The following is a 14,775-nucleotide window of genomic DNA, read 5'->3' on the forward strand; positions in this document are numbered from 1 at the left end:
ATTGCAGAGTATTGGCATATTGCAGAGTATTGGAGTATTGCAGAGTATTGGAGTATTGCAGAGTATTGCGGAGTATTGCAGAGTATTGGGGTATTCCAGAGTATTGGGGTATTCCAGAGTATTGGGGTATTGCAGAGTATTGGAGTATTGCAGAGTATTGGAGTATTGCAGAGTATTGTGCGGGGGTATTGGAGTATTGCGCGGGGGTATTGGAGAGTATTGCGCGGGGGTATTGGAGAGTACTGCAGAGTACTGCGTGGGGGTATTGCAGGGTACTGCACGGGGGTATTGCAGGGTATTGCGCGGGGGTATTGCAGGGTATTGCGCGGGGGTACTGCCGAGTATTGCGCGGGGGGTACTGCCGAGTATTGCGCGGGGGTACTGCCGAGTATTGCACGGGGGTATTGCCGGGTACTGCAGAGTATTGCGCGGGGGTATTGCAGGGTACTGCAGAGTATTGCGCGGGGGTATTGCAGAGTATTGCGCAGGGGTATTGCAGGGTACTGCAGAATATTGCGTGGGGGTATTGCAGGGTACTGCAGAGTATTGCGCGGGGGTATTGCAGGGTACTGCAGAGTATTGTGCGGGGGTATTGCCCAGGGAATTGCAGGGTACTGCAGAGTATTGAGCAGGGATGGCTGAGCAGGGATGGCTGGATCTGTGACTGCATTTGTCACAGATCCAGCCCACAGTGCTGCTGCTGCCACCCGCTCTCCCCCCTCTCCTCTCACACTGTACCGATCGGTACAGAGAGGAGAGGGATGACGCCGGTTTGTTTACAAGTGATCGCTCCATCATTTGACGGAGCGATCACGTGGTAAACGGCCGCTATCAGCGGCAATTTACCGCGATCCGTGATGAAGACCCGGCACTCAGGGATGATTGCGGGAGCGCGCCCCAGGGGGCCCGCGAGAGGAGGATTCTGGGAGGACGTCTTTTGTCTAACAACTCGACTGCGCTGTAGACGTTATTTGTCTATAGCGCAGTCGGCAAAAGGTTAATAAAAAAAAAAGATAACCCCTTTAAGGATATCAAACATTTATCGATAGAAGAGTTTTCCCAGGTGGGGTTTTTCGGCAGCTCAAATAGAAAAATATGATACCATGTAGTAAAAAAATAGTATTTATTCACATGTAATAAAATCAATAATGGGGCAAGGGTGGATAGCAAAAATAGAACATGAGTTGTAGCAAGGCACACAAACAAAATTTACATAAGTATATGTTACAGTACACAGTTATACATCTATACGGCCAACAATATGCATTGCAGTATAGACTATCCTAACGTTTCGACCTTGCAGGTCTTCTTCAGAGGATTTGTGCAACTGAAATGGAACACATATCGATTAAACATTTCATAATAGTGATTTGGATAGAAAAATACACTTTTAAGATTTACATATGCTATTACATCCAAGAAGACCTTAAAAATAGGAAAGCAGTGTAAATACAGTAAAAGAAACAAAGTATTATATATGTAAGCAAAAACAATATTAGATAAATGAGGTTTTAATCTTTACCTTAGTAAAGTGTCTCAATGTGATGCTATAAACTGAACGGCACCGTCTGGCAGCCCATCCACGATGGTCCACGTTTCCGATGTTGCAATCAAGTCTCCACATCAAACGGACCCTCCGCGCAACACGACAGGGGGTCACCCCCAATTGGGTGGGCCCAAAGTTGGAAAGACCCGTGACCCGGGGAAAGGGAGGGAAAATCTTAAGTGGAAAGAGGGGGGGGGGGTTTGAAAAAGGCCTGCAAACAGAATAATAGAATTGTTATTCTGAAATGTGTGTGTATGCATATCAGGTGCTTTCTCCCCCCCCCCCCTTTTTCTCCTATCCTGTTATTCATTGTACCTCTATGCCCTTTGACTTCCCTCACTCACTTAGCACTTTTCTTTTCTGTTTTCTTCCTCTTCTTCCCTTCCTTTCCTTTCTTCTCTTTCTATTCTAGGAAGATACAGCTTTTCCTTATTCTACAGAGATATACTGTCCAAACCTTTTACTTCAGCGTCCTTGAGCCCGCACTTTTTTACTTTTTACTTGTTGTCCTCTTAGGCCAAAGTCAACCTATCCCCCCCATCCCCAGTGCTCATTATCATTATTTTTGAGCCTGGAATGAACAATAGTAAGCACCTGATATGCATACACACACATTTCAGAATAACAATTCTATTATTCTGTTTGCAGGCCTTTTTAAAAAAAAAAAAAAACCTCTTTCCGCTTAAGATTTTCCCTCCCTTTCCCCGGGTCACGGGTCTTTCCAACTTTGGGCCCACCCAATTGGGGGTGACCCCCTGTCGTGTTGCGCTGAGGGTCCGTTTGATGTGGAGACTTGATTGCAACATCGGAAACGTGGACCATCGTGGATGGGCTGCCAGACGGTGCCGTTCAGTTTATAGCATCACATTGAGACACTTTACTAAGGTAAAGATTAAAACCTCATTTATCTAATATTATTTTTGCCTACATATATAATACTTTGTTTCTTTTACTGTATTTACACTGCTTTCCTATTTTTAAGGTCTTCTTGGATCTAATAGCATATGTAAATCTTAAAAGTGTATTTTTCTATCCAAATCACTATTATGAAATGTTTAATCGATATGTGTTCCATTTCAGTTGCACAAATCCTCTGAAGAAGACCTGCAAGGTCGAAACGTTAGGATAGTCTATACTGCAATGCATATTGTTGGCCGTATAGATGTATAACTGTGTACTGTAACATATACTTATGTAAATTTTGTTTGTGTGCCTTGCTACAACTCATGTTCTATTTTTGCTATCCACCCTTGCCCCATTATTGATTTTATTACATGTGAATAAATACTATTTTTTTACTACATGGTATCATATTTTTCTATTTGAGCTGCCGAAAAACCCCACCTGGGAAAACTCTTCTATCATTTATTCCGGGGTGAGCAGCCACATTCTCTCCACCACTAGTGTTTTTGTCTCCTTTATATCAAACATTTATCAAACTTCTAGGTTTACCCCAAAAAATATACACTGTGTGAGCATGGAGAGAAATATATGGTGAAGACATATTTGATAATGGATAAATGCTGGATATCATACATTTACCTTGTAGCTTCTACTTCATTACCACTTGATAAATAAAAGGGAACATCATTATTGTATTCATCATAGACACCCCATCTTAAATGAGCCCACTCATGGACAAACAATCTTCCTGCAAAGACAAGAGAATAGTGTTAATGTATCGTCATTATTAAAAATTTACAGAAAAACATGGAAACCACTATTTCAGGGTGCCCATGACCATATTTATCTTTGTGTGCCAGGTGGTAAACCTTACCCTTTACTCCAAACTATTTGTATAATCACACTCTTGGCCCAGTGAGCATAGGAGCAGGGTTCAGCTGGAGACAGAATGTGAGGATACCTCTCCTGAGGTGACTATCACACTCATTTAAAGTCACATATACCCAGTGAGGTGACTAGCCTCAGGTGATACGCAGAGACAAAACAAACCCTCCTACATAAGTTTTACCTTTTAATCTGTGACTATTTTTTTACTACAGCCATGTAAAGTGCAGAATTTATAAAGCTAATCTGAGCTTTAAAAAAACAGAGGGGCGGGGAGCTAAAGTTACACTTGGCAGGGCTCAGTGAGAGCTGACTGGAGGAAAGGAACACCCCCCCCCCCCCCCCTCACCTAGTGTGATACAGTTTTTTGTATTTTTAAAACATACTTTTATTAATAAACTGTAACCCAACTGTCAGGGTACTCACATTTGCTGGGTGCTTCAGTGCACCGCTCTATAGAAAGCCCAAAAAAATTGAAAACGCTGATATAGTGTGTCTCTCTCTGTTTTGAGATAGATCAGCTGTCTTCTGCACCGTCCTGTCGCTGTAAAAACGGTATCTCACACTATCAAGTTTCTTTATGTTTTATGCCAGTGTGGAAGCAGAAATACTGAGCAGCCCAGGACTCCATCACTGACGCTGAACCCAGGTGTGGTTCGAAACTGTGTTCTGACTGAACTTAAAGCGGAGTTCCACCGAAAAAATAATAATTAAATGTCAGCAGCTACAAATACTGTAGCTGCTGACTTTTAATATTAGGACACTTACCTGCCCAGGGCGCTCGCAATGTCAGCACCCAAAGCCGATCTGTCCCTCGGCTCTCGGGTGCTGCCGCCTCCATCTTCGGTAGTGGAATCAGGAAGTGAAGTCTTGCTGCTTCACTTCCTGGTTCCCTACTGCACATGTATGAGTCGCGCTGCGCTATATCACTGGTCCCTGCTGTCTTCTGGGACCTGTTTGTCTCCCAGAAGACAGCAGGGGGGGCTGGAGGAGGGGCCGGACATGGCGTGGATCGCCGTGGATACTGCAGCGATCTATGCCGGAAGTGGAAGCAAATACCTGTATTAGGCAGGTTTCTGCTTCCCGCTCCCCTCTGAAAGGTGCCAAACGTGACACCGGAGGGGGGGGATTTAGATTTTTGGGTGGAATTACGCTTTAATTGTGAGGTCACACGCTCTAAGGTGTAGTGATGTCGCGAACGCGAACTTACGCAAATGTTCGCGAACCGCCATAGACTTCAATGGGCAGGCAAATTTTAAAACGCACAGGGACTCTTTCTGGCCACAATAGTGATGGAAAAGTTGTTCTAAAGGGGACTAAGACCTGGACTGTGGCACCGGAGGGGGGGGGGGATTTCGATTTTTGGGTGGAATTCCACATTAATTGTGAGGTCACATGCTCTGAGGTGAGCATACACACATGAGATTGAACACGAGAACACAAGTTGTATCCCCAGCACAAGCTATGAATAATTTTGGAATGGACTTTATTATCTAATGATGTTATTATTCATATGACATTTTGATATTTGTTTGCACGTAGCACTTTTTATCACAGGATCACTTTAATTATTTTTGCATGTATTTGAAATATTAAGTTTTGGATCCTATATTGTATAAAATTTTTAGAGTTTATTTGTTCATTTATTTTGATCATTTTTCGGCATGAAAAAAAACTACGTTTTTAAAAACGTCATTTAAAATGATCGAGTTTGGGCTACACATAATTTTTCGGCTTCTAAAAAACGTAAAAAAAAAAAATTCGAACATGCTGCATTTTTTAACGTCGTTTTAAAAAATGTAGTTTTTCGGGTTGTAAAAAATTATCGTGTGTGGGCAAAAACGACGTTTTAAACCCACGCATGCTCAGAAGCGACTGGTAAAACGACTGTTCATTTTTTCAATTAACTTTTTATTAAATATTTTTTTTAACAGAAACTTAACATCAACATGACATTCTTACATTTATATACTGACATACATATAACAACACATACATGGTCTCCTTAGAACCCCTTATTTTGGTTAATATATGGTGGCCCTTTTTTTTAGAAAAGAAAAGAAAGGAGAGAAAAAAAAAAAAAAAGGGAAAGAAAAAAAGGAAAGCAAGATACTTCGTCCTCTTCGGCTCCTTATACCACTCTTTATCTCTTTCTCCCCACTTCACTTAGAGACAAGAGGGCGACCTCTCTGGGATATATACTATTCGGTCCGACTAGGTCCCTGATACAGATACTGATAAGGCAGGTAGAGGTAGGGGAGGTGCAAGGAAGTGGAAAAGGGGAAGGGACAGAGATAAATAAGGGGGAAAAAAAAAAACCCCACCTCATTTTTAACTGTGACTAGATCATCCCTTACTTCAAGGGCACTACTTATTTAAATTGTCCTTAAAGCGGGGGTTCACCCTATAAACCTAAAAAAAAAAAAAATGTTTTGTTCTACCATAAAATCAGGCATTGTAGCGCGAGCTACAGTATGCCTGTCCCGATTTTTTTTTTCCCGTACTCACCGTTTACTCCTACATCGAAGATACCGACTCCCCTCGGTGAATGGGCGTGCCTATGGAGACGGAGGATGATTGACGGCCGGCTCTGGCGCGTCACGCTTCTCCGGAAATAGCCGAAATAGGCTTGGCTCTTCACGGCGCCTGCGCATAGCCTGTGCGCAGGCGCCGTGAAGAGCCGAGACCTACTCCGGCTGTCTTCGGGGAGAGTAACGTGCCAGGGCCGGCCGTCAATCATCCTCCCTCTCCATAGGCACGCCCATTCCCCGCGGGAGCCGAAATCTTCTATGTACAAGGTGAGTCCGGGGGTTAAAAAAATCGGGACAGGCATACTGTAGCTCGCGCTACAATGCCTGTCTCGATGGTAAAATCATGTGAGTGAGGGTGAACTACCGCTTTAATATTTCTAAATGATAGCTACCTACGATACCGATATATGTGAAAAAAAAAAAAAAGAAAAGAAAAAAAAATTCCTATTGTGGCCTTCCTATTTTAAAATTACAAGATTCTGTTGCATTGTGACTTAAGAGAGAGGGGGCTTCTACTATCCCCATCCTCTTCGGGAGGGAGATAGGGGATCCCAGGAGAAAAAAAAAAGAGGAAGAGGAGGGGGTAATGACCCCCCCGCCCATCTTATATGTGTGTGTGCCAAGCCTTCCTAATTCTAAGGGGGCAACCCCTGCCCCTACTTCCAACTCTAGTGATCTAAAGAAAAAAAAAAAAAAAAGAAAAAAAAAAAAGTAACAAAGAAATTTGACCTCCACCGCAAACCCAAACCTCCGAGGGAGGATCTCTAACCCTCCCAATATATATATATATATATGTGTGCCTAGCCTTATTAACACTAGAAGGGGGCAACTCCTGCCCCTTACCTCCCACCCTAATAAAAAAAAAAAAAGGAACCCCCTCCCCATTTATTAACTGTGTCTAAATCATCCCTTTCGTCGAGGGCACTACTTATTTAAATTGTACTTTATAGTTCTAAGTAATAACTACCTACCATACCGATATATATAAAAAAAAATAAAAAAAAGAGAAAATAAACCAAAGAAAAAGGGAAAAATAAATAAAATAAATAGGGGAGGGGGAGAGTAATTAGGGGAGATCTACCACATCTACACCCACCACTCCCACTCTCTCCCCCCTTCTCCCCTCCCTAAACCTCCTCCATCCCTCCCACACCCCCTCCTGTCCCCTCTGGGGGTTGCCCTGGAATGCCCACAGGTCCTCCATCTTTCTAATTCTGTCTACTTCACGGAACCATTCCTCTATGGTGGGTACCTCTTTTTTTTCCAGTTCCTAGGAATAAGCATCTTAGCTCCATTTAATAGATGCGGAACCATAGACCCTCTATATTTTTTCCTCGTCATTTCCGAGTTGTGAAATAGACATTCCCAGGGGTCTTGTTTTACCTCATATCCACTGATCTCCTTTATCTGTGCCAATACCTCCTTCCAATATTCCTGGATCAGGGGGCATTCCCACAATATGTGGGCATGGGATCCTTCCATCCCACACTCTCTCCAGCATAGGGGAGATATCCCTCTATCTATCTTGTGCATTTTCGTTGGAACATTATACCACTTACAAAGAAGCTTATAATTCATTTCCTTAACCTTAGCGTCCATTGACGTAGAGTGGACATATTCAAGTATCTTCCTTTTTTTTTTTGTACAAATTGTCTGGTTCAATTCTGCCTCCCAATTTTCAACTACCTTCAATGCCTCCGGCTTGCCATTAGGTGTCAGGATCTTATAGATATTGGAGAGTCCCTGCTTTCCTATTCCTCCCTGGAGGGTACACTTTTCCCATTGGTTTAAGTCGTTTGGGGCTCGTAATGGTTTCGGTAGAGTGTTTATGAAATGTTTAATTTGCCTATATCTCCAAGTATCTCCAGGGAGTGCTCCATATCTTTCTCGTAATTCTATAAGGGAACACAGATCTTCACCTTTCATCACGTCCCTCAATTTTAATGTTTCTGATGTTCCCCACTTCTGGAATAAACCTCCTTCTCTACCCGGCTTAAAATAGTCTGTCCCTGTAAGAGGCATCAGTGGACTGTTGTATGGCCATTCTTCCCTTTTACATATTCTATCATATATTTTATATGTTTCTTTTGTGATTGTTGGAGCATCCAAACGACTGTTCATAATGGCGTAAGCACATTCATCACGCTGTAACAGACAGAAAAGCGCAAATCGTCTTTTACGAACACAGAATCAGCTAAAGCAGCCAAAAGGCAAATAGAACTTCCCCTTTAGAGTGCCGTCGTACGTGTTGTACGTCACCGCACTTTGTTCATAATTTTTTTAAAACGATGGTGTGGGGGCAACGTCGTTTTTAATGATGAAGTTGAAAAAACTTCGTTTTTTTGGACATGCTGAAAAACTACGTTTTTTTTCATGCCGAAAAATGATTGTGTGTACGCGGCATAAGGCCCCATTCAATCCTGAGCATAGCGTTTCCAGGCAGAAAGCTGCACAATTTTACAGCGATTTTGCCGCGATTTTTGCGGCATCTTTTACCTAGTTTTTTACTGCGTTTTTGACGTGATTTTGTACAGGTCAAAAGGTCACCAATGTAAAAAGCAAAAAAAACGCCAAAATCTGGCTAAAAAAAAGTCCCAGAACTTGTTTGAGCTTCAGGCGTTTTGGAGCTTCTGGCTTCAGGCATTTTGGAGTGAGATGTGAACCATCTCCATAGAGAATAATAGATTTTTTCCCCTCCAGCGTTTTGTAGCTTCAGGCTTCAAGCTACAAAACGCTCAGGTGTGAATGGGGTCTAAGGCACTTTATATATCCTAGTATATATTTGGATTATAAGGTCTATGATGTTTTGATTACACACTTTATGGTAAAAATATTATTTTGCACACAAACATTTTATTTATGTTGTTGTATTGCAAAAAGGCACTCATGCTAACATCCAGTTAGCACAGCATTTCCTCTATAAGTAATACTTTTCAGTAAGCCAACATTTCTGTATATAATTTTTTTTTTTTTTTTATTGGTTATATTTAATATTCTAATTTAAACAGAGATACTGAATTTGGGGTTTTCACTAGCTTTAATGCCGCGTACACACGATCGATCAATCCGATGAGAAACGGTCTGATGGACCGTTTTCATCAGACCAAACCGATCGTGTGTAGGCCCCATCGGTTATTTATCCATCGGTTAAAAAATGTGAAACTTGTTTTAAAATTAACCGATGGATACCTAACCGATAGAAAAAAAACGATCGTTTGTAGGCACGTCCATCGGTTAAAAATCAACGCATGCTCAGACTAAATTAGGGGACGGGAGCGCTCATTCTGGTAAAACTAGCGTGCGTTATGGAGATGGCACATTCATCACGCTGTAACAGACAGAAAAGCGCAAATCGTCTTTTACTAACACAAAATCAGCTAAAGCAGCCCCAAGGGTGGCGCCATTGGATTTGAACTTCCCTTTTATAGTGCCGTCGTACGTGGTTTACGTGACCGCATTCTGACACAATCTGTTTTTTTAACCGATGGTGTGTAGGCACCATCAGTCAGCTTCATCGGTTAACTGATGGAAAAATCCATCAGACTGTTCTCATCGGATTGACCGATCGTGTGTACAGGGCATTAGTCATAATCTTCAAAATTAAAAGAAAGAAATGTTTGAAATATATCAATCTATGTGTAACAAATCTATATAAAATATACAAGTTTCACATTTTGAATTGAATTACTGAAATAAATTAACTTTTTGATGATATTAAAATTTTATGAGATTCACCTGTATGTATGGAACAAGGATGCTGAAGTTACACTCCACAGAGCTCAGTGAGAGCAAAATGGAAAGAAGGGACACATCCCCCCTCGCACACCACACAGCAACAGAGCTAAGGCTGTCAATCACAGGCTGTGCGTTCCCTCCCAGGTCACAGGAAAACATGTCAGAAGCGACTCATGCAGATAGCAAAGGAATGAGGCAGCAGACAGAAATTACACTTAGTGCTCTGGATTGAGACAAGTACACACATTATGCATATGCTTTGTTCATATTCCATATTTACAACCACTTTAATTCAAGGGGTTGTAAAGCTTTGCGTTTTTTTCACCGTAATGCATTCTATGCATTAAGGTAAAGAAAAATCTGACGCTTACAAGCCCCCCCCTGCCTCCCGGTTTACTTACCTGAGCCCTCGAAAGTCCCGTGTCGTGAATGGGCTGCTAATCGCCCTTGTCTTCTCGGCTGTTCTCGGCTCTTGATTGGAGATTGATAGCAGCGCAGCCATAGGCTTCCGCTGCTGTCAATCTAATCAATGACGCAGCGCGCTGGGGGCAGGGCCGAGTGATACACTTGGCAGCTATAGCCGCCGACTGTATCACGGGAGCGCACCTGCAAGCTAACCCCCTTGGGAGAGTGCTTCCCAGAACAGGGATTAGCTCTTGCGGGGAGGAACCGAGACAGCCGCTGAGGAACCCCAGAAGAACAGGATCGGGGCCACGCTGTGCAAAACGAGCTGCACAGTGGAGGTAAGTATGACATGTTTGCTATTTAACCGCTTGCCGACCAGCCGCCGCAGTTTTACGGCGCCAGGTCGGCTCTGCTGGGCGAGATCACGTAATATTACATCACCTCGCCGAGCAGCCAATAGAGGCGCGCGCGCCGCTGGAGGAGCGCACGCACGCCCCCCGCTCTCCCCTGACACTGACGCGTGTGCCCGGCACCCGCGATCGCTCGTTACAGACACACAGCTCCCGGTCCTGTCAGGGGGAGAAATGCCTGATTGTCTGTTCATACAATGTATGAACAGCGATCAGTTATTTCTCCAATTCAGTCCACCCCCCCTTCAGTTAGAACACACCCAGGGAACATACTTAACCCCTTCCTCACCCCCTGGTGCTAACCCCTTCCCTGCCAGTGGCATTTTTATAGTAATCAATGCATTTTTATAGCACTGATCGCTATAAAAATGCCAATGGTCCCAAAAATGTGTCAAAAGTGTCCGCCATAATGTCGCAGTACTGATAAAAATTGCTGATCACCGCCACTACTAGTAAAAAAAAATATTAATAAAAATGCCATAAAACTATCCCCTATTTTGTAAACGCTATAACTTTTGCGCAAACCAATTAATAAACGCTTATTGCGGTTTTTTTTTACGAAAAATATGTAGAAGAATACGTATCTGCCTAAACTGAGCAAAACATTTGTTTTTTTATATATTTTTGGGGGATATTTATTACAGTAAAAAGTAAAAAATATTATTTTTTTTTCAAAATTGTCGCTCTATTTTTGTTTATAGCGCAAAAACTGATCAGGTGATCAAATACCTCCAAAAGAAAGCTCTATTTGTGGGGAAAAAAGGACACCAATTTTGTTTGGGAGCCACATCGCACGACCACGCAATTGTCAGTTAAAGCGACGCAGTGCCGAATCGCAAAAAGTGGCCTTATCTTTGACCAGCAATATGGTCCGGGGGGTGAAGTGGTTAAAAAAAAAAGAACCTTTACAACCCCTTTAACCACTTCCAGACCGCCGCATGTATATGTACGTCGGCAGAATGGCACGTACAGGCACATTGGCGTACCTGTACGTCCCTGCCTAGACGTGGGTCCGATCGGGACCTCCCCCACTACATTCCCGCGGGGAGCGATCCGGGACGACGGCGCGGCTATTCGTTTATAGCCGCTCCGTCGCGATCGCTCCCCGGAGCTGAAGAACGGTGAGAGCCGTATGTAAACACGGCTTCCCCGTGCTTCACTGTGGCGGCTGCATTGATCGAGTGATCCCTTTTATAGGGAGACTCGGTCGATGACATCAGTCCTACAGCCACACCCCCCTACAGTTGTAAACACACACTAGGTGAACCCTAAATCCTACAGCGCCCCCTGTGGTTAACTCCCAAACTGCAACTGTCATTTTCACAATAAACAATGCAATTTAAATGCATTTTTTGCTGTGAAAATGACAATGGTCCCAAAAATGTGTCAAAATTGTCCGAAGTGTCCGCCATAATGTCGCAGTCACAAAAAAAAAAACACTTATCGCCGCCATTAGTAGTAAAACATTTTTTTTTTATAAAAATGCAATAAAACTATCCCCTATTTTGTAAACGCTATACATTTTGCGCAAACCAATCGATAAACGCTTATTGCGATTTTTTTTACCAAAAATAGGTAGAAGAATACGTATCGGCCTAAACTGAGGAAAAAAAATGTTTATATATGTTTTTGGGGGATATTTATTATAGCAAAAAGTAAAAAATATTGCATTTTTTTCAAAATTGTCACTCTATTTTTGTTTATAGCGCAAAAAATAAAAACCGCAGAGGTGATCAAATACCACCAAAAGAAAGCTCTATTTGTGGGGGAAAAGGGACGCCAATTTTGTTTGGGAGCCACGCGCAATTGTCTGTTAAAGCGACGCAGTGCCGAATTGTAAAAACCCCTTGGGTCATTTAGCAGCATATTGGTCCGGTCCTTAAGTGGTTAATTAAAGTTTCTCAGTGCACAGCAAATACATGTGATAGATAAATTAATTTTGGACTGTTACCTTGTGGTCCATATGCAATGATCGCGCTGGCTTCTACTAAGAACTCAGGAGTGAGGTGAATGTATCGGCCTTGTTCACCACATTGTCCATACTGTAATGTGTATGGGTCATATCCATAATTCACATGTGGTGATGCGATGATAATATCTGCCTAATGATAAAGAGACAATGGTAATATTAAAACGTTACATTCTGCATAGCTGTGAAATGTAAAGAGGCTTTGCCCTATGCAAATCCTACCCCTGACCTAGATATACCTATTCTCACTACATTTCCCTATCACTTGGTTGCTCCAGCAGGAGGATTGCAAAATACCTGTACCTGATTCTTCCAGGTAAGGGAGTGCATGTGACCTCCTCCTATGATGCTTTGCTGAGTCCTAAGTGGCCAATAGTCAGGCCTTAGCACTGTCACATGAGGAAGGTGGTGACATCATCAACTTGGTAAATCATCCGAGATGGAGCTTACATAGGATTAGGTCTGCAGAGGAAAGAAGCAGCAGGGAAGCATGGGAAGGGTAAATAGTAGTGGGTTGGATTGACAGACCTTTTCAAAGGAAGAAATTTGGGCCAGATTCACATAGAACTGCGGCGACGTAACGTATCGTAGATACGCTACACTGCCGCAAGTTTTCATCACAAGTGCCTGATTCACAAAGCACTTGCGATAAAAACTACGCTGGCGGCCTCCGGCGCAAGGCGGGCCAATTCAAATGGGCGTGTGCCATTTAAATTAGGCGCGCTCCCGCGCCAGACCTACTGCGCATGCTCCGTTTCCTAACTCCCGCCGTTTATTCGAAGGGCGACGTGCGACTTCCGTATTCCCGGACGTGTTACGCAAACAACGTTAAATTTTTAATTTCGACGCGGGAACGACGGCCATACTTTAGACAGCAATACGATTGCTGACTAAAGTTAGGGCACCCAAAACGACAACTAAATTTGCGACGGGAAACTAGACTAGCGGCGACGTAGCGAACGCGAAAATCCGTCGGGGATCCGCCGTAACTGCTAATTTGCATACCAAACGCTGGTTTACAACGCAAACTCCACCCAGCGGCGGCCGCGGTATTGCATCCTAAGATCCGACAGTGTAAAACAATTTCACCTGTCAGATCTTATGGATATCTATGCGTAATTAATTCTATGAATCAGTCGCATAGATAGAAACAGAGATACGACGGCGTATCAGGAGAAACGCCGTCATATCTCTTTGGTGAATCTGGCCCTTAGTCTGCAAAATGCTCAAGCTGAGCCGTTAAAATGATGAACTGGGTAGAGAAACGTATGACATTTACAAACACATTGTTTACTTGTTCAGTGAAATGTCGTTAAGCAGAACTGTTATTTATAAAGCTTTTCTATGAGGTAGCAAACATGAGTGATTTATAGCAAAATATATGCTTTTGCAGACTAAAGGGCCCGGATTCAGATACGAGTTACGACAGCGTATCTCCGGATACGCCGTTGTAACTCTGAGTGTGCCGGGTCGTATCTATGCGACTGATTCGTAGAATCAGTTACGCATAGATTTCCCTAAGATCCGACTGGCGTAAGTGTCTTACACCGTCGTATCTTAGGCTGCATATTTACGCTGGCCGCTAGGTGGCGCTTCCATAGATTTACGTGAGGAATATGCTAATTGGGTAGATACGCCGATTCAGAAACCTACGTCCGCCGGCACATTTTTTTACGTCGTTTACGTTAGACTTTTTCCGGCATAAAGTTACCCCTGCTATATGAGGCGTATCCTATGTTAAGTATGGACGTCGTTCCCGCGTCGAATTTGGAAAAATTTTACGTCGTTTGCGTAAGTCGTTCGTGAATAGGGCTGTACGTAAGTTATGTTCACGTCTAAAGCAATGACGATTTGCGGCGTAATTTCGAGCATGCGCACTGGGATTCTTTCACGAACGGCGAATGCGCCGTTCGTGAAAAACTTCAAATACGTGGGGTCACACTAAATTTGTATAAAACATGCCCACATCATCCACATTTAAATTAGGCGGGCTTACACCGGACCACATACGCTACGCCGCCATAACTTAGGGCGCAAGTTCTTTATCGGAGATACGTTACGCCCACCGATAGATACACAATTGTATCTGAATCCGGGCCAAGGTGTTCAAGTCAGATACCTAATTCTCTGGGGTCAGTTGTAGCAAGGGTCGAGCAATAGAAAATTTTGCTATGTTGATAATTCTCTGAAGCTGAGTCAATTACCTGCTCCAGCAGACATATTTTCTACTCTACTCTATCTTCTATACAATAGCCTAAATGTTTTTTTATTTGTTTATAAAGTGCAGTGTGCCTAGAAGCCATACTTCTCATGCACAAAAGAACATGGTCTCCTTCCCACTCCCTTTGAGGAAGTAAAATTCTTAGTTGCTGTCTTATCAAAGTAGCAAAG

General features: G+C 43.0%; 1 protein-coding gene across 1 annotated transcript in view; it reads right to left on the minus strand.

Moving 5' to 3' along the window:
* LOC120945737 (calcium-activated chloride channel regulator 1-like) overlaps positions 1 to 14,775 on the minus strand; it is a 93,457-nt gene that overhangs the window by 71,244 nt on the left and 7,438 nt on the right. Inside the window, exons 3-4 of the mRNA XM_040360102.1 lie at positions 12,367 to 12,517; positions 3,089 to 3,197 (exon numbers count right to left, since the gene is read on the minus strand). Coding sequence (XP_040216036.1) covers positions 3,089 to 3,197; positions 12,367 to 12,517 — 260 coding nt within the window. The remainder of the gene's footprint in view (positions 1 to 3,088; positions 3,198 to 12,366; positions 12,518 to 14,775) is intronic.

This window comes from Rana temporaria, chromosome 7 (genome assembly GCF_905171775.1).
Source record: "Rana temporaria chromosome 7, aRanTem1.1, whole genome shotgun sequence".
Lineage (NCBI taxonomy): Eukaryota > Metazoa > Chordata > Amphibia > Anura > Ranidae > Rana > Rana temporaria.